Genomic DNA, 26,713 nt, shown 5'->3' with positions numbered 1-26,713 from the left:
GCTGTGTCTTTGTGCTGAAAGCCATAAACCAGGATAAGCATACACAACCACAAGGTCTACATTTCTGACAAATTCTCCACAGCTTTTACTACTATGAGTCTCCCCCGGCCCCCACCATCACACATACTTAATCATAACCTTCCCAAGTTGTGCTCTGTGACCTCCCAGGAGTCCTTATGAGAGACAGTAGATAAAAAACAACATAGCAGGATGAGTGTTTGTATTGTTTGAGATGTCTCAGCACATTTTTTTAATGGAAACAAAAGGACAAGGTCAGTAGCCTGGACTGAAGTTAACAAAGTAGTAGCGAGACTTTTGGCAAAATATTATATTTATGCAAAGCACAAATATTTTTGTTTGTGTATCTTTATGACAAAGTAACAGCTCTGAAGTTTACACACCTGTTTTAATAAAAAACGTACATATGACTGATCAGAAAAGTAAATACAAAACTGCAGAGATAATAGAATACTTTGCATGTAATAGCTTATTTTGACTGGCTGATTGAAGCCTGTACAGAAGAGGGTTGGAACTGACATTGTTCTAGGAAGATAAGCAATCACCCATGTTGTCTCAACCACAGAGAGGAGGAAACTCAGCTCATTTTTCACCTGATAATTTCATTTTGATCATTTCTAACTGGCACTACTTAACCCATGATCGAGCCGTCTCTTGAACATCAATAGGAATAATTCCATTTAGAACTTCTTTGCTGTTTCCACACATTTTCTTCTGTTTAAATGAAGCCTTAAATAGGATGCTTTATGCAGTTATAACTCTCTTTGCACTTGGTTTCTCATAGACTTGTTAATGGGTCCAAGTGGAGATGTAAATATTTCAAAAATACCAATAAAAAATAAGAATCAATATATGGCCAAGAATGTATTACACAATCAAAAGTGGCCAATCCCAAACTCCGAAAGCGTAGATCATTTCTTATTGCTAGGTATGAGCCTGCTCTTACAGAGATCCATGAGACTTTGGCCCTTGACATTAATAAGACTAAGGATGGGCCCTACATCCCAATGCTATTGTAACTGGTGAATGTTGCGTGCTATGCTTTGGAAATGCAAAACACTCACTGAATCCTCAATTACCCAAGGCAGGCAGGTCTTGTGTTCGAGATACGCGTGAGCCAGTCTCAAAGCAAGAGTGCCACAACACTTATGCCTCCCTCGCCCTCACACTACAGCCCCCTGACCAGGAAATACATAAAACCACCAACCTGCAGAAAGACTGAGAAGAACTAACACTGGCGAGGGGGAGCTGTGATACAGACAAGCGCATTCCATCCACCGATGGGGCACCTGCCCATCACCGCAGCATCCAAGCCCTTCACAAGTAGCTCTGGGGGTGATTTGCTTTCACCTCTAGCTGGGGAAGGGTTTGCAGCAATATTGAGGGGTTAATATCACGGTGACTGAATCCCCCCCCCAACAGAGGATGTATGTGTGTGTTCACTCCTTATCCAGGCACAAACCTCCCAAAGCCTTAAATATAGAACCTCCACTAACACCTCTGTATCCCCTTCCCCCATCCCTCTGTAGGGGGCATCCCATATCACACCCCCTAACCTCCCCATCCACCTCCCCGCCGCCCCTCTGTGGGGGGGGGGGCACCACATCAAACATAACACCCCTCCTGCATAACATACAACTCTCCCCCATCTCTCTGCAGGGGGAGCCCCGGCCACATCCTGCAACCCCCTCCCCCAGTGCAACACCTGCCCCCCCATGCAGGGGGCGCCCCCATTACACCCAGCCCCCTGCCACACATCTGCCCCTCGCCCCCATTACACCCAGCCCCCGCCCCACACCTGCCCCCCGCCCCAATGCAGGGGGCGCCCCCATTACACCCAGCCCCCTGCCACACACCTGCCCCCACCCCCATGCAGGGGGCACCCCATTACACCCAGCCCCCACCACACACCTGCCCCCCGCCCCAATGCAGGGGGCGCCCCCATTACACCCAGCCCCCGCCCCACACCTGCCCCCCGCCCCAATGCAGGGGGCGCCCCCATTACACCCAGCCCCCGCCACACACCTGCCCCCCGCCCCAATGCAGGGGGAGCCCCGCGCTGCCCACCCGCTGGCTGCAGCGCGGGCAAGGAGTGGCTCGTGCTCCCCAAGGCAGGATTGCCCGGACCCCGCGCGGAGCAGCCTCCCCCATTGTCACCCACCTGGCCCGAGCGCTTCTTCGCCAGCCGCGCGCGCGCTCCCCCGGCGGAGCGGAGCGGCCGCGCGCCAGGCGCAAGGGCCGCGCGGGGACACCAGCCGCTACGGGGGCGGGCGGGCGCGCGCGCGGCCGCTGCGCGCGAGCAGACAGCCAGCGGGGCAGGCGAAGGCCCGAGCAGGCAGCGAGCGCGAGCGGCGGTAGCCAGGGGCAACGGCTCAGCTATACACACACCGCCGCCAGGGCCGGGCAGAGGGCGGGGCCGCCCGGGGCCAGCCCCAGCAGCAGCGCGTGCGGGAGCCGGAGGGAGGCCCCGGAGCCGTGTGCGCGAGGCGCTGAGCGCGCGGGGCAGGGGCACGGGCCGGGAAAGGCCCTGCACACACGCAGCGTTAGCCCGAGCCCCGGGCAATGCAACCAGCGCGTGCCCCTGGCAGAGCCAAACGCACGCGCCGGAGGAGACAGCGCAGCGCGCCCAGGGCAGCATCGGCCCCCGCTGAGCCCCCAGAGGACCAGTCACAGGAGACGCCTCCGCCAGCCAGCGCTTCCACCCTAGTCCAGCACCGCCTAGGGCCGAGTAGAGCTGGCTTAACACTGAGCCTTTGCAAGGGAAATCGAGGCGAGCCCCTCCCCTGAAAACGAGTCCCAGGCCCCCGCTCGGAGCTTCGCTCTGCACGGTCTGGGGGAAAACGAGCATTGAGCTCCTCCCCATTGCCATCACGGGTACCATTCACTCCCTATCTCAAATTACTGGCACCTTCTACAGCTGCACCCTGGAACAGTAGGGGGTTTGCCAGCTGATCCTTTCATGTTTTAATAACGTTGCAACGGTTTTCTCTCTACCAGCGTTATAAGAAAGTCTCTTCACACTTAGGCTAGGTCTACACTGCAGCGGGGTTCCGACCTAAGATACGCAAGTTCAGCTACGTGAATACCGTAGCTGAAGTTGCGTATTTTAGGTCGGCTTACCTAGCGGTGAGGACGCGGGAAAGTCGACTGCTGCCGCGCTGCCGCCGACTCCGCTGCCGCCTCCTGCCGAGGTGGATTTCCGGAGTCGACGGCAGAGCGATCAGGGATCGATTTTACCACGTCTTGACTAGACGCGGTAAGTCGATCCCCGAAAAACCGATTGCTACCCGCCGGATCGGCGGGTAGTGAAGACAAAGCCTTAGGTAGAGGCAATCGCTTATGCAAACGCATGCCGATGTAAGCAGAGTCAGGATGAGCTCGACCCTGACATCTGGTGGTGAATTATGGCGAGTGTGGAAAAGAACTCCAGGGGCTGATTTTGTTTGCATAGGCACACCCACTCGCCTGGCATGAGACAACAGCAACTGAAAGTGGTTACTTTGGCTGGCGTGGGATCCCCAGTTTCTCTATTATTGGGGCAGGAAGAATAAAGTTTTGTTACCCTGATTCTGTGAATCAAGGCCAGTGGAACTGTTGTATGACAGAAGGACTGAGTGAGTCCTTCACCATTACCTAAGTAGCACTTGCTTGACAAGGGGCATGGGTTACAAAACCCAGTGAATGGAGAGAGGATGGGGATAGGTATTTGTACCTGATGGTATGGGCCCCCTCTGAGAGTTTGAAACACCAATTGCACCACCTCCTCTCTCCACTGTTGAATGTCAGAGCTAACTTTGATTCCATTAGGAGTCTAGTTACAGGCTGCTGAGCTGAATTCACTTTGGGCCAATGGTGCACCTGATGAGCTGAAATCACAAAAGAGCTAAAGTTACTAAGAGCTGAGATCACTGAGTGCTGTGTTAACTAGGGGGGGAGCCTGAAGCTATATTGCTCAGCAGCTGGTGGAGCAATTTGTGGGGACGACTGGAGGAGCAGCGAGCGGCGCGGAGCCTTGTGGGGCCCGTTGGAGTGGCCCAAGGAACGGCGGGCGGAGCTGTTTGCGGGGACGGCTGGAACGGCTCACAGGTCGGTGAGCGGAGCGGAGCAGCTTGTAGAGCGGAGCAGTTCGTGGGATGGCAGGAAAGTGGAGTGGCTCGTGGTGAAGGCTGTGGCAGAACCCCCACGGAGAAACAGACGGCTGGCCAGCCTCGGCTCACGTAAGGTGCCCCTTAACACCCTGTTTGCCCCCCCCCTTTTACTCTGGGGCTGCACTGACCAGGGACAGAGACTTTGGGGGTTGTTGGACTTTTGGTGGTTGCTGGACCCAAGAGACTTTGGGGGTGTTGGACTTTGGGGACTCTGGGTGATTTTTGGGTTGTTGGATTCAAGAGCCAAAGGGAAAGGACACAGCCCAATTTGCTGGGGTGGGTTTTGCTCATGGTTTGTGTTAGGAATCCTGTTTGTGGTGTTTTTCCAATTTTATGCTGATGTCGTTTACCTCATGTTATTAAACATTTTCTGCTACACTCAGACTCCGTGCTTGCGAGAGGGGAAGTATTGCCTCTTAGAGGTACCCAGGGGGGTGGTATGTAATTGTCCCAGGTCACTGGGTGGGGGCTCGAGCTGGTTTTGCATTGAGTTATTGAAACAGAACCCCTAGATACAGAACCCGGCCCTTGTTGCTGCCAACTTAGATGGGCAGAAGGGTTACACCAGTAACATCATCCCCGAAAAAAAGAACAGGAGGACTTGTGGCACCTTAGAGCCTAACAAATTTATTTGAGCATAAGCTTTCATGGATGCATAGAATGGAACATATAGTGAGGAGCTATATATACACATATACAGAGAGCATGAAAAGGTGGGAGTTGTCTTACCAATTCTGAGAGGCCAATTAAGTAAGAGGGAAAAAAACTTTTGAAGTGATAATGTCAAGCATTATACTTCAGACGTCACTTTCTGCATGATTGCAGGGTGGTGCTGTTCAGATGGACTATAATCAAGATAGCCCAGTACAGACAGTTTGATAAGTGTGAGAATATTTACATGGGGAGATAGATTCAATGTTTGTAATGGCTCAGCCATTCCCAGTCTCGATTCAAGCCTAAATTGATTATTAGGGCATAGCCCTGTTAGTCTGAATCTTTAAAAAGCAACAGAGGGTCCGGTGGCACCTTTAAGACTAACAGAAGTATTGGAGCATAGCATAGATGCAAGACTTGCATCTAATGAAGTGGGCATGCACCCACGAAAGCTTATGCTTCAATACTTCTGTTAGTCTTAAAGGTGCCACCGGACCCTCTGTAGCCTAAATTGATTGTATCTAGTTTACATATCAATTCAAGCTCAGCAGTTTCTCGTTAACATGTAATGGTGATAATAGCTAAACCGATTAGGGCAGTGAGACTGGTGCGCCTTCCATAGCCTTTGTTATACCCTCAACCACACCAAACCTGCTAGTCTGTCTTCCTAGCTCCTTAAACCATGTGCCTCACCCCTGGACAGACCCCTCACCCCTTCTGCCTAATTGCATGTAGACAGATTTAAACCATCTAATTCAGCATGGTTAGAAACAGGCTGGAAACGCAGCACCTGAACAGCAGGTGTGGAAGGAACATGCTTTTTTGGATCACTTCAAGTCCAGTCCATGCCCTAGAGAACAGGCTCTCAAATTGTGACCCTTGAGGGGGTTGCAAGGTTTTTACAGGGGGGTGGGGTGTGAGTTATCAGCCTCCACCCACAAACCCCGCTTTGCCTTCGGCATTTATAATAGTGTTAAATATTTTTTAAAAAGGTTTTCAATGTATAAGGAGGAGGGGTTACCCTCATAGGTTTGCTGTGTGAAAGGAGTCACCAGTACAAAAGTTTGAGAACTATTGCCCTAGGGCCTGAAAGCACCTGCAGCCTTGATGCTGTTGTCAGCATCTACTTCACACCTTTTACATAAGCCTCATTTCTGAGGGGGCAAATGCCCAATTAGCTGAGGACACGAGGCTCAGGGCCATGCTATTTAATCTCACTGCACTTGTTGAAGAAAAGCTAGAAGGTAGACCAATGCTGCCTTGTGGGAATTATGAGAAGTATGAATTGCTATATGGAATTGTTAGCATCCTTTCATCGACCAGAAATGATGGGAATTGCAGCCTATGTTGCAATGTCTCATATGACTGAATAGGCCAAGCTGAGATTTGCATCATCTTTGGAAGTTATTGCAAATGGATGTAGCTTGGTCGGGGAGTGTCCATTTTATCATTCATTAGACTTACTTCAGTGATATAAATCATTAATTTAATCTCCACCCCTGCCTATGTAAAAGTGCCCAGGTCACCAACTGTTATCAGTGGAAAAACAGTTGCCTTAGCCTATCGACATAAGCCTGAAAGAGACTTGAGGCCTAGCCAACCAGAGCGAGGGAGCAAAGACTGAAACTAGAGCAACTAGCAGCTAAGTAAACCCTACCACAAGATAGTGTGCAGCATTTTATTCTCAGGACACAAGGCTTGGGAAAGGTGTGTCACGTGAAATAGAATCACCGGCCTTGAGCAAGGGACCCTGTTTTTGCACATAGAACTTACACGAGTGCCGTAAGATACAGCAGCGTCAGTCAAAACAGTTACTATGACATGGAAAACTTTAAAAGTATGAAGCCGTGGAGAAGAAACTCTCTGGTTATTAACAGATTTTGCTGATAGCCTCAAATGACCAAAACACAAGCTTTACATCAGGGCATCTGCGCCTCAATTGCTAGGCTACAACAGGGTGAAGGAAGGTTGACTGCAGAAGTTAGGTCAAGTTTGCAACAGGGTACCTGGGGCTTTGGTTATGCATTACAGCCTTTTTAGGACAGTGAAACATTAACCTCAGTCTAGGCACACACTCAAATTCCTTGGTTGTTTTATTGCTTGCCTACAGCATGGGGGCTGTAATCACTGCACTCAGCTACAGCAGGTGGCTATCCGCCAAGCCACGGTTAGAATTACAGTATTTAGTCCTTCCATCCTTTCCCTATTATTTCCTCAGCATTGCTCTCCCGCAATACTACACAGAGAACTTTTCCCTTCCTTATTTTATTGCATACAAATGCTGAAGCGATTTCCAGCCATAGGGATAGCCTTTGATAACCTAGTTACCGCAAGGTCTTGGAACCACCCTGGTACCAACAGAGCAATATTAGCTTTTCAGTTGGAAAAGATTGTAAGAGTGCTTCAAAAAAGTTACAGTAGATCACTATGCATCTGGCCTCCAAGCACGCTTGCTCACACAGGCAACAGTATTACTGTCCACCTCACCGACAAAATGGAACATAGGGAGATAGCTGAAGTTACATAAAGGGGCATCACCTACTACTCATAGATTTCAAGGGAAACCAGCAACCAGCCTCGTATCCCACTACAGATCAACATGGGAATAAAAAAAGTTACATGATAAATTCCATTTCAGCAGGAAGTGAAGCCAGAGGTCCTGGAGATGCAGAAGCTGTAGGTTTTGAAAGTGTGGCCTGCTGGATGGAAATACAGGTCATTTGCCAGAGGAAAAGGTGAACGAGAGATTGGCATGATAGAGGATGGCAAAGGGCAAGGAAGAGCCAAGCTAAGAAGAGGCCAGTTGATATGTGGAGGCAACAGCAGCAAGAGGCATGATGTTCTGGACTGTGACCAAAACTTCGTATCAATCAGCACGTACAGACCGTTGCATGTTCTAACATATATCCAAACAAGTAGGCTAACTGGGCAATCAGGGCTTACCCCAGTCTAGAGGCAGTTGGACAAAGCAGGGAGAAGTGTGATATAAGTGCCTCCAGTGCTGCTGCAGGCAAATGTAATGGTCAATCCTGCTCTCACCTGGATACTTCCCTTAGCTCTGGGCCATCCTTACCATAGTGACATTTTGCAAGACCTTCCTTGTTCTCTGAAGCAGTGTTTCAGTGAGCAGCACTGGCTCATGGAGATGAATCCAGGCCTGCCCCTCCACCACCTCTGTCCTTGAGCAACATGAACCTCTCTGTATCAGAATAGCAAATAGAAGAAAAAGCTCCCCCATCCAAGCATCTGTGCTGGACTTGGTTGAGGCACCAAGAGAATACTGACATTGCTAAACAGACACTCAGAACCACTTACATAGTTTGGGGCAGCAATGCTGGATTTCCCCCGAGGTTGTTAGCTGCAGCAGACATGATAGCATGAAAGAAGCACTCACCTATCAAGAGAAGGCACACAAACAAAACGTGGTTGTCAAGAAGGATGGATACAGAAAGTCTGTGGGAAAACAGCTCTGCTGTGTGAATGAGTGGAACAATGTTAGTGAAACACTTACTTGTCAGTTCAATACAATCAAATGTGTTTGCAACAAACATACAGGGAGTCTGAGTACCCCAAAGGCCGATATTAGAAACATGGCATAAAGAAACCTGTATGGAGGGAAAACTGGCAACTGGCTCAGGCAGGAGAGGCAATCAGGACTCACTTCAGAGCGCAGACCATTAAACCAGTCTACAAAACAACAACCCAATGCAAAAAAAAAGAGAGCCAACCAGCACACACATATGGACTTGGGCACAGGCCACATCTGGAAGGGGTCAGAAAAATCAAGACGCCGTAGATGAAATAAGGTGGGTCAATTTGAAGTCACATTAGCCAAATTCCTTCCCAGTACTGCCGATTGGTTTTAGATGTGTTCACACACTGAAATAGTAGATAAAGGAGACTGACTACTCACAGCCAAGTCTACATTGATGCAAAAATGCAGAATTTGTAATCATAGTAGAGGAAGAGAAACACTCCAGATTCTTGCAGTTTGCCTGTAGAGCAAAGACATTAACACTTGAAAAAACATTTTCCTCTAGCAAATAGTTCAAAGGCTTGTAAGTAAATGTGTGCAATGAAGTAGCTGGAGTGTTTTGCTGAAAGCCTCAGCACATACTGTAATTTAATCTTTAGTCTCCTTGATCCAACTTCATTTTTTTAAATTATCCCCCCCTCAGGATGATCACTCATTGTAACCACTCAATAAAAACAGTTAACCACAGAAATGTAGAGCTGCAACACGGATCACAAGAGGTCACTAGTCCAATCCCCTGCACAGAGGCAGGACCAAGTAAACCAAGTCCATCTCTGAAAGTTGTTTGTCTAACCTGTTCTGAAAAAACAGCCACAACCTTCCTTGGAAGCCTATTCCACTGCTTAACTATCCTTATAGTTGGGAAGTTTTTCCTAGTATCTAACGAATCTCTCCTCCTGCAAGTTAATTATATTACTTCTTGTCCTAACTTCAGTGGCCCTGGAGCATAATTGATCACCATCCTCTTTATAACAGCCCTTACCATATTTGAAGACTGCTACCAAGTCCCCTCCCACTCCCTCTTTCCTCAAGACTAAACATGCCCAGTCTTTTTAACCCTTCCCTCAGGGCAGGTTTTCTAAACCTTTGATCATTCCTTTCTCTCCTCTGGACTCTCTCCAGTTTATGGGTAGCACCAAACTGGACACAGTATTTCAGCCGAGGCCTCACTAGTGCCAAGTAGAGCAGAATTCCCTCCTGTGTCTTACATGACACTCCTGTTAATACACCCTCGCAGGATGTTAGCCTTTTTTTATTTTGCACAGCAGCACCACATTGTTGGCTCATGTTCAGTTCAGATCCTTTTCTGCAGTACTACCGCCACTCCAGTCAGTCCCCATTTTGCAGTTGTGCCTTTGATTTTTCCTTAGTACTTTGTGTCTTGATTGAATTTCATCTTCTCCAATTTGTCAAGGTAATTTTTAATTCTAATCCTGTCCTCCAAAGTGCTTGCAATCCTTCCCAGCTTGGTGTTATCCACATCTTTTATAACCATGCTCTCCACTCCATTATCCAATTAATTAAAACGTTGACTAGTACTGGACCCAAGGCTGACCCATACAGGACCCTATCAGATATATTCCCCCATTTTAAACAGTAAACCAATGATAACTAGATTTTCAATCAGTTATTCACCCACCTTATAACAACTTCATCTAGACCACATTCCCTAGTTTGCTTATGAGACTATCATGTGATTGATTGGCGATCCCTCGATTCGAGGATGATCTCTACCACAGATTTACATATGGGTCCTGAGATGACTCAGGAGTCTGATCCTGGAACCGCAAATCCGCCCGCAGTAGGTACAGACATTTTGTGGCAGGCCAGTGGCCTGCTGGGAGAAAGTTATTTCTTTTTCCTTCCTCCTCTCTCTTTTCAGCTTCGAGGCCAAGGCGCTTCTCCTCGAAGCGGGCCACTGTCTGATGGAGGATATGGCGCCACTGGGGTCGGTTGGTGGCTTGCTCTAACCAGCTTGTGACATCCAGTTTTCTTAAGATATGCTTTCAGTGTGTCTTTGTAGCATTTCCTCTGACCACCACGGGATCTCTGACCACGGGTGAGCTAGAGCAGAGGACTTGAGCTGAGACTGTGTCAACATGGGACTGTGTCAACAGCCTCTCTCATGCATTAGGCCAGTAATCCAGTCAAAGGTGGAAATTAGATTAATTGTATCTACCCTGAAGTCAATGAAAAAAATTGAAAAAATTAATTTAGTATCCATTGAATTATTTGATTTAAATAATGTTTTATTTTTAAAAGGAAACCTGCTTAAATTAATAAAAAGAGGGGGTAGATAAGATCTACTAGTTTAAAAGTTTGAAGGACAGCCTAAATAACCCGGAGAATGTCCAAGAGATTTAGGCAAGTAGGAACGTAAGATCCAATACCTTTCACTTAAGACATATTTGAAAATTCTCCCAGGTGAACCTGAAATAATCAGTTTAGTTCACTGACAACAGTTAATCCCTCTGTTTTGATAGGTCATTTAGTTGTAAACGTGAAATATTTTGATAAGTTTATGTATCCAAAACTCTTAAGGTTGTTTTAATAAAAATAAATCTTATATGCTGTATTGTATGTTTAATTCCAGTTATCCTAAGGCAGCTTGACAAATCATGAGCAGAAAGTTAGCAAATAAGCAATATATCATTCACTACTTTCTAATATACTAATAGTGTACAATTAGAATCTGAAAATATTAAATTATGTAGTTGCTTAAATAAGTGAATAGAATTATAATTTACCTTCCCAGGTCTCAAAAAGGTGTACCAAATCTAGTGTAAAGGCTCTAATTGTATATCAACATGTTTTAATGGTTACATCAACCAATGAGACTGCATCTTTCTTTACAAGGCAAGTAGTACAAACAGGAAAAAAGTTGATTTAAATCAACCCAGCCTGGCTGATTTGGCATGATTTGCTCTTGACAATCCATGTTGGTTATTACTTATTACCCTTTAGGTGCTTATAAACAGATTAAACAGGATTATTAAACAATTATGATATTAACATCTGGAACCCTCTCTGACCTGCACAACATATGTCGAGTTCAAGAAGGGGCCGCACAAAGACGACAGCACTTTCAATATTGCCAAGTTTACTAAACATTTACTCTACATAACAGAAAGAATGCATGGCTTACTCTGAAAGTCTTCCTGCATTTGGTCTTTGTCACCAACTCACATTTTGAGAAACCGAGCAAAACCCTGCTCTGATAGTTAACGGGATTTAATTTTGAGATGCAGCCATTGTCAACAACTTTTTAAAAATGCACAATAATTTGAACCTACGTATTTGAATGCAGTGTGATGGCTCATGTATACGACTCAGCACCTGAAGTCCTCTGGACACAAAGCTAATTGAATTGACACGTGTTTTGTACCAGGAAATTAATATTCAAGATTAGAATGTTAGAGCATTAAAAAAAAGCAAAGTTTAAATCTTATTTTCAGTACTGATCAGCCCCCAAGCACCATCTTCCAAAACTAAATTAATCACACCAGTACTATATTATATTATATGTTCTGGCATATAATACTATGAAGATACTTACAAGAGAGTTGATGCATCTGCTCCATAGCCACTTTTAACAATCACTCCAATTTAGTTTCAAAGACAGATATAGAATCCCTGCATGAAGCAAGAAGTGACTAGACTAAGTTTACAAAATGTCCCCACTTTGTCAGTTAAAAATGACATCCTACACAATCTTTGTACACAGTAGATATTTAAAAAACTTGTCATGCTACAAAGTGACCACCTTATGAGATGTTTCAGCCCATAATAAACATTGAAATGGTTAAAGAGCAATTTAGAATCAAAAAGGCCCTTTGAACTTTTAATCCCTCACTTTATTATTATTATTTTTTGGTTGCATCCTTTGAACATGCAGAATAGCCAATTTACCAGTTTGAGATCACAACAGTTTATATTCAGGCAAGGTATCTGCAGACAACCCGAGTGAAGTATCTAACTACAGGCACTTACATTTGGGGAAGCTGGATTGTAAAACTACACACAAGTTAAAGGATTGGAAGTACTCAGAAGATTGCAGACATGCCAGCATAAACAGGTTTACACATCTTAAGAGGTAAAATATCTCGTCTTCGCCATTAAGTCGGTGAAGGGGTAATGTGATACTCAAACCATGTCTACTGTGGCCTTTGAGCATTAAAAGTAATGAATAGGAGAGCCATAAATAACCAGCCATGGGTTTATCCTGTTCCTGAGGGCTGATGATCCTGGAATGCGTTTTAATAAGAATAGTTTACTACCAGGCAGGTGAAATGTGAAGTATTCCAGGACTAATATAAGAACCATTGTTGCATAAATATGGCACAGTTTAACTAAAGGCTGTATTTTTATCCACTAACAGTGGAACTCCAAATATGGCAGACAAGCATGCTGGAGCTGTAACTAACTTTTTCTTCTGCCTATTATGGCTGCCAAGAATAAAATACCCACAATCACAGATAACACAAACAGCAGTTGTGCTGCTGGTAAGCCAAGTACCAGCTCTGGCCAAGGCTGCAGGTGTCAGCTAAGAACTGAAACTCACAGCTGGAAGACAGACCAGCTCACTTTGTGTTACTATCATACAAAGTATATGTTAAAATGTGTAAGAATGTGTTTAGTGTTTAAACTTCATTAAAAACTGGTGGGATGTTGCATGCATAGTTTTCAGTTATCTGCAGCCTGTTATAATGTAATAGCAAACGTTTGCATTGCATCTCTGTAACTAAGTAACCCATCAAACCAGCAGCCTTGTATAATGCAAATGAACTTTCCTATTAAAGTGCTAGTTCATGTGAATGGTCATTGTGTGGGGGAACCAAAGAGCAAAGTCTAAGTGCATTCCTCTCTTTCCCATCATGAAGGAAAGCTCCCATGTGGGGGATGTCCTGTCTGCTTGGTTTCTGTCCGAAGCAGCTATAAATAGGGACACAAGGAAAAAATAATCTCTGGACTCTTTGGATTCTAACAGGGCAGAATAACCAAATGAGAAGACAGATCTCAGAGTACTCTGGATAGCCCTGAGAGACTTAAGAAATTGGCAGCTTAATTTCAAAAGGTGGCAGAGATGTAGTATAAACTGTGACTCACTTGTACATATATTTTTACCTGCTTTAACCTCTCAACTTTCATTCCTTTTTCTTGGCTCATAAACCTATATATAGTATGAACTGCCAGCATTGTCTTTGGTGTGAGATCTAGTATGCAACTCAACCTGGGTGAGTGATTAGTCTCTTGAGACTGAGTGTAAGCTGGGTATTTTGTGATTTTTAGTGTAAGTGACCGTTTATCACGTAGTCCATCTTGCCACCCAGGCAAGATGGAGTGGAGTGTCTAAGGGGTCTGTCTGTGACTCTATTATAAGACTGTGGTACTTTGGGAGTTCACATCTGTGACTGGGTTGGTGAAATCTAATTCTAGAACACACCAGCAATTGGGGTATCTGCCCTGAGGTCGGCAATCTCGGTCGTGAGCCACCCCAGACAGTGCAACAGAAATGTCAGGTAATCTGCCATCATTATGAAACGACCAGTGATTCAAAACATATCCGAATAGAATTTTAACATTACATTGCTCTACCAGGGCAAGTCTCTGGCAAGACATTCTGGGTTTTTTCCTTTTGAAACTTACTGTATGTCATGTCAGCTTGGAAACTGGGCCCTGCACATCATGGTAGCTATTCTCTGTCCTTCACGTTTAGCAAATATCTGCTTCTTCTGCCTCTCACCATCTCTAATTAATCAGAAGCCTGCATACAAAAGCCTCCAGAATTTTAACATCCAGCAAGAAATTTAAAGTTGCTTTTTTGTTTTAAGACTTTAGTTGGCAGGACTGTCCTTAAAAAAAAAAAAAAAAAAAAGCTTCCCACATCTTTTTTTTTTTTTTTTTTTTTTAAATGGAGGAGATATCTCCTAGAACTGGAAGGGACCTTGAAAGGTCATCGAGTCCAGCCCCCTGCCTTCACTAGCAGGACCAAGTACTGATTTTGCCCTAGGTCCCCAAGTGGCCTCCTCAAGGACTGAACTCACAACCCTGGGTTTAGCAGGCCAATGCTCAAACCACTGAGCTATCCCTCCCCCTGAGGTAAAGGTTTACCTATCTGAATAGTGTTTAAGATTGGTCACAGATTTTGAGCTTGTGAGGATCCCTTTAAATAATTTTACCGTAGCCAATAACTGAATTAAGAATAGAAGAACGGCCATACTGGGTCAGACCAAAGGTCCATCTAGCCCAGTATCCTGTCTTCCAACAGTGGTCAATGCCAGGTGCCCCAGAGGGGATGAACAGAACAGGTAAATCCCATAGACCATTCCCAGCTTCTGGCAAACAGAGGCTAGGGACACCATCCCTGCCCATCCTGGCTAATAGCCATTGATGGACCGATCCTCCATGAACGTATCTAGCAACTAAATGTAAAAGGGCTTTTCTGATTGATCTCAGATATTCCTGCTATGAAAAAAGTTATAGTCAAGACATTACACTCTGAACATTTAACCCCAGCATACATCACAGTTGTTACCAGTAGCATAATCAAAGTGGGAATTTTATATATGCAATTCCCATGATAAATACGTTGCTTGACTATTAGCATTAAGAGCGCTTTTTTTTTTTCTCCTTCCCCTCTAATACTTTATATGGACAATTATTCCCCAAAAAGAAAAGTTGACATTAACACAGGCATGGCCAGTATCTTGCAATCTGAGCGAGGCCAGAAGAGGAAGGATCGTGCAATGTAAAAGTGAAGTGCCCAACCTCACTATAAAATAAGTGGTAGTGCAGCCAATACCAAGCAAGTCTAGTCCACTTGAAAGTTTTATTTTTAAGTGTTTTTTAAACATCTGCCTTCTCCATACCCCAGGTAAGGACATAATTATACTCAAAAGAACATTTTTGCTGTCGTCACTTAGTACGGTTTAGTGACTACAATCCTCATCCTGATTTGAGCTACATTTACCAGTTGGGAAGAACTCTAAAATTACTCAAATACCGAAGTGTTGACTTATCATACAGGGACATAGAGAGACTGAACTGTGTAATACCTGGAGAGAGATTTTAGTTCAGATGTCAGGAGTTAAACAAATCCCAGGTAATACTCCACCATCCACCCTTTAATCACCTTTGGCAGCAAGAAATAGCTGAACACATTTAACAATGGTTTAAAAATATTGTTAAACAGAATAAATATTGCAAGCTTAAAGTAGCAATAGCATCAGATGGACAAACTTGTAAATAATGAACAATTTTTGCTACACCTGTGCAACAAAGGAAGCCTAGTAAATTTGTTCTTGACATTTAATTATGTGACAAAGAAAAAATGGGTAAATGCTAGAATTATTCAAGCTCAGGGCTGATTTTTTTGTCAGAGGACAAGCAGGTGTTCACAGACCAAACATAACCCCAACAGTTGCTTGGTGTTGCTCCAAAAATACACACACACTCACCCCCCTCTACCTCGATATAACGCTGTCCTTGGGAGCCAAAAAAATCTTACTGCGTTATAGGTGAAACCGTGTTATATCGAACTTGCTTTGATCCACTGGAGTGCGCAGCCCCCCCCCCGAACACTGCTTTACCGCGTTATATCAGAATTAGTGTTCTATCGGGTAGCGTTATATCGAGGTAGAGGTGTGTGTGTGTGTGTACACACACACACAGAGCGAGAGAGAGCGCGCGCTTTATATAAAAATTGCTTTACTTGGGTGAGTAGTTTCTACTGAAGCATATGACATGCAAGTAAAAGGGAGTAGCTTTTGATCCTATATCACTTTGAGGAACGCATTTTTTTAAAAATTGACTTTTACATAGTAAGGTCTGAAATAATGCTACACCAGAACAGACCTACATTCAAGAGAGAATTAGGGACATTGATAAATGCTGCAGACATCAGTAGTTTATTGGTATGTTTAGTCAAAACACATTCAAGAATGGAAACTTAAAAGTAAAAATACTTTCCACCTGCAACAATTAACTAGATTCTACTAGCATATAATGCTTAACACATTACAGCAATAAAGATGGTAATCCACTGTCTTTTATACCTACTAAAGCCAAGATGGCAAGCCAAGTTTGTTGAAATAGGATTGTAATGATAGAATACTACCACCATCCACAAATCAGCAACTAACAGTAATGGTCAATGAATCCGTTACTTTGCTTTAAGAGGTACATTTACTGAAAAAGGGACAAGAACATTAAGAGTCCACAGTACAGTAGGTGAACAATCACCATGTAAACTTCTGGGTATGACATTCCATTATCTTTATTTCATGGCATTTAAACAAGAAGCAAGCCAGAAATTGAATGGCTCAGTAGCTCTTCTAATTGTCAGTTACACTTTTCCCAGTGCCATTTGCCATAACAATTTAGAAGATGGCAGGGCGATATCATAGCACTAAAATTTTAAAAAGCTACACGAACACTGGTGGTAAACTGTTTGCTGAAGACAGCAGTTTGACTAAAAGCTTCAAACTTAAGTCAAGTTATGTTTTGTGGTGAGGAGTTCAAGTACTATGTTTCCAGGTAACATCTGAAAATGCAAGAGTAACAAACTAAAATATAAAAATGGAAACTGAGCAATGTGTCCCAGAAAACGTATGGAAATAGTGCAAGACTTACCCTCAAACATGGAAGACCTCAAGTTTTGGGAAAAAACAGTCAGATGCAATCTTGCTTTGCCTAATACATCAGAAACAAACATGTGCAACATCTTCCAGCTTACTTGAAAACCACAAACGGTTGCACGATCCAGAAACAAATCGTTACTATGCCATATTTGCTACTAGTTGCAATGTGATGAGGTCTTCCATGCTTAGAAGCAGCTTTTAAGTGGTCACACTCTCACCCCCTCCCCTCCTGAAGCATCAGAGCTTGGTGCTTGCTGAACTCTCCAGCACGGAGTTAGACAGTATCGTTTGCTACATTTGCAGTTTACTGGAACGTGCATCTAGGCAGACAGTAATCCAGAAATAGCAAACCTCTCACAGATTTAAAGAATCTATAAGTAAAAATACATAAAAGGATGTCTCCCCCTACCCTTAAGTTCAGAGCCTGATGGGTGTCGACATCAGTTCAAAGATTTGTGCAAAATGAGTAAGTTCAAAAAAACTGGAAAATGCAAATACTTAGAGCTGCTGATCTGTTCTCTGAAAATTGCAGTATCGTCATTGAACAAGCTTACCCTCAATCTATAGATGAGCATACATTAGAAGTTGGCAAAGCATACCAAGTTCTTAGCTGACTTTTGAAGCGTAACTGAAATTTCACCTTCATATCCATAAAAATTCTACATTTGATAGAGAAAAGACAATCTGGAGACTACTCAGTTACCTTCTCCCTCCCTTCCCCTCCTCCATAAAAAGCCAAAGTTGTTAATTGAAGAGCGAGGTGAGTGATATTCTAGTAACTTACTGATTTAAAGATACTGCAATTTTTTATACAACTTTTCAATGATTTCTTTTAAACATTTTGCAGCTGTTTGGCTTTGCAGCACTGCAATTCATACACTATACTGTACAAAATCACCAGCAAGACTGGAATGATGTATTAATAGAAGGCACCATCATGCTTATTACATTACTAGAGAACTCAAATACAGTAAAGACAATTCACTGTACAACGCTTAAAGAAGGGGAAAGGGGAGGAGGAGTGTGTTGAGCAGCCAGCCATCCCTGTATTGAAGAGGGGCAGGTAGAAAAATCTTAGATATGAGCTATCAAACTTGTTTTGTACTCAGGACCATAACTTTGAAGTTCTGGATTGTGTTTAGTTTACCACTAAATGGTTTCCTTCTGGAATATACTTGTAGTCTTGTTAAGGTTTGTGTGTATACATGTTGGTCACAGCAAGCAGATCAGATGCCCGCATCATTTCAAAAGCTATTCTGTCTGAAAAAAGATGAAGGATTTTTTTCCTGATGCCTCTTGTAGATATCAATGTGAATGAGTTTAGAGTACCCATTAGTGCATTTTGATGAGTGCATAAACACAAGTTAGTTAGTTTGTTTTGAGCCAAGTGTTCTAAAAAGAAAAAAAAAAAGGCAAGCTTCTCCAATTGCACAGATTGCACTAACTGCGTTTCCAACAGTAATAAGCAGAAACAGTAACACTTACACAAAATGTGCAGCAGAGGGTTTTTGACTGAAAGGACCTGAATTCGATTGGGCATGTCCTTTAGTCCACTTTTGTTGCAGATAGTTTTATGGTCATTTCTCTGTCCTTAATTCGCCAAGTCTAAATTTATAAATTAACAGTGTGACTCCTGTTGTGAAATTTGGGAAAGCATGTCCACCTCAATTTAACTGGTAACCAAAGGATGCTTTTCACATCAAAGAAATGATCAAAAAGGCTGTGTCACATTCCAAAGCCAAAAAAATTAACAAGAATGCAAACACGACGAATAATGTACCACTGCCAAGACTGTCTGCCAACAGTGGAGGATTTCAACGACGTTGTCCTGTGAAACGGCCTTCCATTTGCCCGGTTCCTCTTCCAGAGCCAAGTTTCTGTGCCATGCCACCCCGGGGAGGAGGTCCTCTTCCATCACGGTCCCGCATCATTCCACCACCCACTATTCCACGGGGACCCCCGGGCCCTCTATCATTGCGCCGAATATCCCTACGATCATCACCGCCTCGGGTCTCTCTTTCACGGGCAGCTCTTGTTTTTTTCTCTTCTACATTCAAGCGCACCTCTCCTCGAAACATAATGGGCTTAGAAGGGGAAAATGTTTACAAGGCAAAGTTAGTCACCATTTCATAAAGTCCCAGCAATATAAAACACGTGGAAACAGTAATCCCTACATGCTACTCTGTCCTTAGCAGCGCAGTTGCACACAGCTTAATGCCAAATTTCACTAGCAGTTTGTGACTTGCAACTTCTAACCCTACATATCTGTAGAGACCATAGAACACTCTGCGATAGGTTAGTAAAATACCTTGATTAGGCAAAGAATTAAAAAGGTCTGGGACTTGCTATGGTCAGTGCCACAAAACCACAGCTAGCTTGCAAGAGTAGCAATTTTACTTTCAGTTCTCAAACTATTAGGACTGAAAACTTGCCATCCCTAAAGGAAGCTGAGATCTATTGACCCTGGAAATTTTGTAATTTCCTTTTCCCCCCAATCCCACCACTTCAGTTCAAATTTAGCTTGCTCCCTTGAGAAACCCTAGATCTATGATTTAGTGATGAAAGTAGTGCTGTTCAAAAACTTGGAACTTGTAAGCATCCATCAGGAGACAGCAACTTCTAAAGAACGGAATTGAAGTGGGAACCAGAATAGGCTACAAACAAAATATAAACGTTCATGACCTCGATCAGTGATCAGAGGGGAAATCTGAACTCTGGTGAAGAGCAGTAAGAACTGAGGACATTGCATCATTCATGTTTTCGTAGCATTACTTCCCTCACTATGACAAATATGCAAATGCTACATGGCCAAACTTACTTTCGCAACTAAGATTCTCTGAACTGGCTCAGAGTCATCAAATACCACAAAGCCAAAGTTTGGTAGTTTTCCTCCAACTCCTTTGGTATTGATGCGAAGTTCCACCACGTTTCCAAAGCCTGTGAAAGCACAATACAAAAACAAGTTATGCAATAAGGCCTTGCAATAAGCCTATTTGTTTTAGTTATTCTCAAAAGCCTTTTGTAATGTTAAAGTTTGTTACTTTGCTTTTAAAACGTTAACATATACCATGTTCAGTGGCTGAAGCGTCACTTCCATCCTCTAGACCCAGTAGATGAATTTCAAACTATTTAAAAGCCCATCACTTACTCATAAAGAATTCTTTCAGTTCATTTTCATCAATATCATGTGGCAAGTTGCCAACAAAGAGCTGATGGCTGTCTGGGTAACGAATTATTCGGCGATTATCGGATTCATTCTGCTCCATATCCCCTCGACCTGTGTCCATTCAAAACAAAAGCAGTCAGTTTTAAGTTTTGTATTGAACAATTTGAGAAGAACATCTAGCAACACACTGATCTGCTTTCAGTTCATTCACTTGAGCCATTCTCCCCCTTGGTCTTCAGCTATTTTCTGCTGGGGAAGGCATGCATATTTAGTGCCTTTAAAAGTTTAATTCTGCCCAATTGGGATATCGAAAGCTTCTTGTTTTCTTCACATACAAGCCATGTCACTCAGCTATGTGCTTTTCAAGAGAAACACGTCCACTGAATATACTTAATTTTTCTCATGTGCTTTTAATCTTCATGGAAAGTGCTGAACTGCCAGCTGCAGAGACTTATCTGAAGACTACTGCACTGGCAGCAGCCATGCAAGCTTCCCCATCAGTGAATCTCAATCCTGAACCGGAGGGAACAACTCCAAGTGTCAGAAAGTAAGTCTATCTACCTGCTCAGTGGGAGACTCTGCTAACATTACCATCAGCCACCTCCTTTGTCCATACCACCAAAACTGCAACATCTATCCACTGGGAGCTGAGATCCAACTGGTTTCATACATCATCAAAATAAAACCTGTTAAAAAGTAAGCATACTTCATGACTGCAACTACTCTATCTTCGTAACACTCAGAGCAGGGGTCAACACTGTTCACCACCAGTTTTTAAGATGAATGTGCATCTCATTGTACCTTTGGAAGTGTAAGTTACCTGTTCACTCCTGCCCAAAAACTGGAAACAGTACACAGAAAAAGATATTAAGCAACAGCCCACTCTGAACACCCGTGGGAGTTTCTTAAAAAGAGTGAGGAAAGCTTAAAGTTCATGATAGGTTATTGTCTATTATTTTCCAGAGTCTCAGACAAAGTTACCAAGTTACCCTATTTAAAAGTGAGCCATTTAAGACATTTCTGGTAACCTTTCAAATGAACTGAAAAGCTAGCATTTACTGTATATTTTCAACCATTTCTTCTAGCCCTCCTCTTTCATCATGACTGTTCAAAGGAGGAGTACAGCTTTGAAAGTTAAATGTTTTGTTATCTATTAGTGGTGGCAAGACTTCCAGTTACTTCACTTCAGCCCAGCTAGAATATATATTCATTTATGGCTGTCAGACTGCATTAAACAGACATAACCCACACCCCCATATAAAAGTTCACTGATGTTATTGAGCTATTGAAAAGATAGGACCAAGAGTGAAGGCATTCCCATTGTACTGTAACAATTTGGATGCATTTTTTATTATCTCCATGAATGCAATATAAGGTTTAACTAATGGGAGATATAAAATCTTAGCCTGCATCATATTACCAGGTCATTGTCTGGCTCTGCATCTTCTGATATGACACAATACCAAGATGATCATTCCTTTCCATTTTTCAACAATAATTGGCAAAAGTCTTGAAATTTTTCCCCTCTGTGATTTGATTTACAGAACCTTGCTGGATTGTTGTAGGATTTTTCATTACAAATCATTTTGTATACAAGGGGAGTTCAGAGGACAAACTTTACTTTGTATTTAAGCAACTTCTCAGCTGTTAGCACTGTAGTGTTTGATTCAGATATCCAAGAGTTCTTGCCACTCTCCTTCTAAGGTTGTTCAAGTTTATTTTCCCTATTGCATACAATAGCCTCTAGGATGCTTGAAAATGAAGTCTCTCTGCTAGCTGTGTCTTTTTCCAATTTGCATTAGTTCACGTTTTTATTGCAGCTTGCAGGTAACACTGCTTTTACTTTCTTGTTGTACCAACTGCCATTAATATGTGGAATTTGTGTTTGTTAGCTCTGGCAGCAAAAGTTAAACAGCACAAGATAGTTCCTATAGCTCCTAAACAGTGGTTATGTATTAGGTATCTTAACTGAGTTTTAAATGCACTGGATCAATCCCCCTGAATTTTGATATCTTATTTTTCTTCAGACAGGCAGCTGACAAAACAAGCTTCTATACTGTTGCATTTCAACCCCTATGTCTATCTGTAGCTAAGGTAAGTATTTGCCGTGCTTTTTAACTCCCTAGTCTCTCGACAGACTGTCAATACATTTCCCAACCAAAGTGGTTGTGACATGGATATAAATGTCTACTAGAACTTGAGACCAGCTAATTGCATATATCCAAAATAATTAACACGCCATAGCAATCAGTTATACTATAGCAACTACCGGTCAGTGTCAAGCTTGGGCTGAATGCAAAGTAGTGACAGATGGTAACTTTCATCTATCCCAGTATCCTGAGACGTTTAGTTTCCAAAATTCCAACTTTTACAATTACTCAAACAGCAAGATGAAAAGTCAGAACTTTACTAAGGTTTAGTTGCAGCTAAGTCATGGGATAGCCGATATGCACAATTTAACAACTCTATTTTGCCTAGACTTAAAACCTCTATGAAATTTTAATTTTTCAGCCCTTGGTACAGATCAAGTCTTTAAAAAAGGAAATCTGATTTCTAACAGGCATTAGAATATTTTCTAGCCACCTTAAACACATTTAGTTTCAGTGCTGTTGGAAGCAAGGGAATAATCACACTGACAACAGCCATGAGTAGGAAGTACTTCAAACCTCAGTGTAGATTAGAAAGTTTGGTATGTACATTCATCTGATGCAGTTGCACAACGTCAACAACTGCGTAGATGCTAATATAGATCTGTTTCAGGAAGGCTTGCTTCCACTAAATCTGAATTGCATCCATTTAAGCCACTTAAGAACCGTTGTCTGGTCTATGCTAGCACTTAAAAGTTTTAAAACTCCACCCAACATTAAAGTTCTCTTGTATAATGTTTAATTCCAGGCCTTTGATCAGAGCTAATCTATTGTTGCAAGGTGCAGAGAGCTTCTCTTAACAGGTCAAATCATTTCTCTTGATCTTTGCCAGAACTTGAATTTTTATATCCAGAAATTGAAGTGAAATCCTATAGGGTCACTCACCCACTGTACACTACTGCACCGTTCACAATTGCAAGTTAACAAACACAGATCAAGCTGCACACAACTTTTGAGGTGTATCCCCATGAACAGATTTAGATGTTGTACCCAGCTCAAAATGGGTACTTAATGAACAGTGCTGATCAAGAGTTGACCGGGATGTATTAGTAGGACTGCTTATGTTATACATTGACAGGTGTAAAATGAGGCAGCAAAAACTGAGCAGTATTTGAGAGGTAACACCATCTCAAAGACAATACTATGCCCTGAGAAAAGCTATAGAATAGAAAAGAATAGAATCAATGGCATGGCATTTGGCACATGACATGATGCATGATCAAAGACATTTTGTTCAGAAAGGAGAAGCACATTGTAAAAGATAATGGAAGGTATTTAAGTGCTCCCATTCTGTCTGTTCAACATGAGTTAGAGGACATTCAAAATTAAGAAGCCATCAACTTTTAGCCTCAAGAGAACAGAGTTTTTAAACCGCATTAAGCAATCGGAGGAAGTTCCTTGATGCATGATACGAGCAAATAACTCAGGAATGTTAAAAAAGGATTAGATAAAAGGAACATTTGCAGTTAGAGGGATGATCCTCATGCTTCAGAGCAACTCATCACAAAATACGGCTCAGGAAAGGGTTCATTCCTCCACCCCTAGTTGCAGAGAATAAAGGATTTTCACTTTCCTAAAGGTCAGGTACAAGCCAACACTAGAAGCAGGACATCAAACAAGATGGATCAAAGGTCTGTTTGGTTGGTACAGGAAATCCTACACCAACCAATCATGGGAAGTTATCCTTTCGAATCCAAAGACAAAAGTTACAGAGCTTCTCACCTTCACACACTGAACTATGATAAAGAAGAAACGTTTACCTGGTCTTGGTCCCCTTGGCGGAAAACCCGGTCGCTCCCTTGGACGCTGTTCACGCACACGGGGTGGCTGAGACTGAGCTTCAGGTTTAGTTTCAACTCTTGGCTGAAACAAGAGAACACACTGTTCAACACCGGATACCGAAGAAAAGCTGAAATAAAAGCAGCCTACAGATCACTAGCATGCATAGCAACGATTGTGGAAGATACAGATCCACGGGAAGAGTGTTTTGGGAATACATGAAAATTTTCTACAAGTTCCTCTGTACCAATCCAGGACTGCAGGGCTTGCCTTTCTCTGCCAGCAGGTAGAGAACACAAACCTCTCAGAATCAGGACTAAGATCTCTCTTTCTAATCTTATTTTGCCCAAGGGCATAGCTAGAGGGAATTATCTTCAACTGACCAGGCACAGAATTGAGACCCAAGTAGCTCCATAATTTTACATATCAGCAGGTGCTCAAAACCGGTACAAAGAAATATGCAGAAATCCAATTAAAAAACAGAATTTCTGCAGCATTTCCCGTGCCACGCTTGGACTGCACAGACTAGCCTTAGATTAATATGTATGGAAGAAATAGAATTACAGTTACTGTCTGCCTGGAGGATTCTTCTTCCAGAATATACATCAACTACAGGTAACAGCCACATCGTAACAGGAAAAGAAAGCAAGTTCAAATCTCTAAATACAGTCTTCTCCCATAAGGAGATTTAAGAGAAAATACCTTAGATAAAGAGTCCTACAGTGCACAAGTTAGACATCTTCCTTTTATTTCTCTATGCCAAGCCTGTGCACATGGGAGCACACACAAACTGTCCCACTAGTCATAAAAACCTCACACCTTGAGCCATTAAACACATACAAATGTTCGCCAGCATCTGCATACAAAAACTGCCCTCAAAAAGGGGTAGGAAGCTACAGAACAAGAAAGTTAGGTGACTAAAAATTTACTGTGTGTGTTATAGAAATTGCTGCTATCATCCACAAGCATTCAGTTCACTTGTACTAACCAAACAAATGCTACCACCACAAAGACCACATTCCTGTCATCAGGGTCTCAGAGATGAGCTTGCAGAACTAAAATCCAAAAGGGGTGTTTCACTAAAGGAATGGTCATAGGCACCATTGCATGCTCATATGGATTCAGCAGTTCAAAAGCAAGTGACATTAAGGAGAGATTCCCACCACTTTTCCTTTGTAAACAAACTACTGACACTAGGTGACTTAACCCCAATATTTGTGCTCAGAGAAGATTTTCTGGGAAAGATTACCTATTAAGTGCCCAAATATTACACTGAAGACTAACCTTGCACCCTTCCTACCACTGAAGTGGCACCCTACCAGGCACTTCCTCTCCAATATTTTTAGACTGGGCATTTTAATTATGAGAATTAGAAAAAATAAATAAAAGCTTGTCTGAGTGTAGCACTGGCATCTACTTCTGCAGCAGCACCTCTTGGGCCACAATAGCACCATTGTGATATTTTATTTTCCTAAAGTTTTAATGCGTAAAAAGTTACACAAATAAAAGCAGCTCATAGCAATACATGGGAGCTAGAAAGGCAATCACAGATTTTTCTTTTCTGAACAGCAAGCTACCCTGCCCTCAAAATTACTAGATTTCATTCTTTGGGGGTCTCAAGAGAAACAGTCTATCTGCTCAATCATTCACCTCAGATGCCTACTTAACACAACAAATAGAGTGTGTCTGTCCAAAGAAACAGAGGGCTAGCCTTACTAGACACCAGGGCGTGGTTTATGATAAGCAGACCAGCAATACCAAACTCTCAGCCTTCTCCAGCACAAAACATACAGACTGCCTCAATTTTGTACACACCGCAAAATTAAAGAGTCCAAGCTCGCAGGGCAACATTGGAGAGCGTGTGCGCTCCTGCAAACTAGCATCCTACCAAACTGTGAGGGGATAGTACTGCTCTTGGAACTGAGAACTGCTTGTTCCATCCACCAATCTCCCTCAGACCTTTGTTTCCTGGAAAGTGCATGAACGACACTGGAAGCCACAGAAGAATATTTCTACAGCATGCCTAAGAGAGAGGGGATACATCCCTCTCCCCTTGGAACTGTAAAATGATTAGCAAATAATTTGTTTCTGGTAATGCCCATGCAGCATATTAGTAAGTCTGCAGTTGTTTGAGCCTTTGGGCATAGACTCTATAGAAGATGAAATGCTCCATTCTCCCAGAATCCACAAGAGGAGAAATGAGGACTAAAGAGGACCGTCTTCTGCTACTGTGATTGTCATCTTGCTTGAATCCCAGAGGCAAAAAGAGCACAAGAAGCAAGCCCACAAGACTTACTTGCCCTCAAATTTTAACATTTCATGTGTCAAAGACACACATTACTCAAATTGGACCATATATATGGAAAACTGAATGGATCTGCTTTGGAAGAGTTCTATCCCTTGACGTTTAAGGTCTTTCCCAGACGGTGAGATGCCTGCCACACTGTTACTGCAAAAGGAAGATAATTAGATGGGATACAGATAAGAAGAACCTCAGCTTGATACAACATTGTCTCCAGGTTGACTTCTGTGAAATCACTCACTTTGATTTTCACCAATAGACCACAGGAAAAAGTAAGCCACACAGAGGCCTAGACTTCTAATATTGATCCAAGATTCCCCCTGTG

At 43.0% G+C, this 26,713-nt stretch overlaps 1 protein-coding gene across 2 annotated transcripts in view; it reads right to left on the bottom strand.

Annotated features, from left to right (window-relative positions):
• Window positions 1-18,721: 18,721 nt before the first annotated feature.
• G3BP2 (G3BP stress granule assembly factor 2) overlaps window positions 18,722-26,713 on the bottom strand; it is a 32,230-nt gene continuing 24,238 nt past the window's right edge. For both annotated transcript variants that reach the window (XM_065404583.1, XM_065404584.1), the window contains 4 exons: window positions 24,068-24,170; window positions 20,143-20,271; window positions 19,813-19,931; window positions 18,722-19,078 (listed from right to left, as the gene is read on the bottom strand). In XM_065404583.1, the coding sequence (XP_065260655.1) occupies window positions 18,809-19,078; window positions 19,813-19,931; window positions 20,143-20,271; window positions 24,068-24,170 (621 nt within the window). In that variant the 3' untranslated portion in view covers window positions 18,722-18,808. The remainder of the gene's footprint in view (window positions 19,079-19,812; window positions 19,932-20,142; window positions 20,272-24,067; window positions 24,171-26,713) is intronic.

The sequence above is a fragment of the Emys orbicularis genome, chromosome 5 (genome assembly GCF_028017835.1).
Source record: "Emys orbicularis isolate rEmyOrb1 chromosome 5, rEmyOrb1.hap1, whole genome shotgun sequence".
Taxonomy (NCBI): domain Eukaryota; kingdom Metazoa; phylum Chordata; order Testudines; family Emydidae; genus Emys; species Emys orbicularis.
Note: the sequence above shows the minus strand (reverse complement) of the source record. Positions and strands in the feature narration are given on the sequence as shown.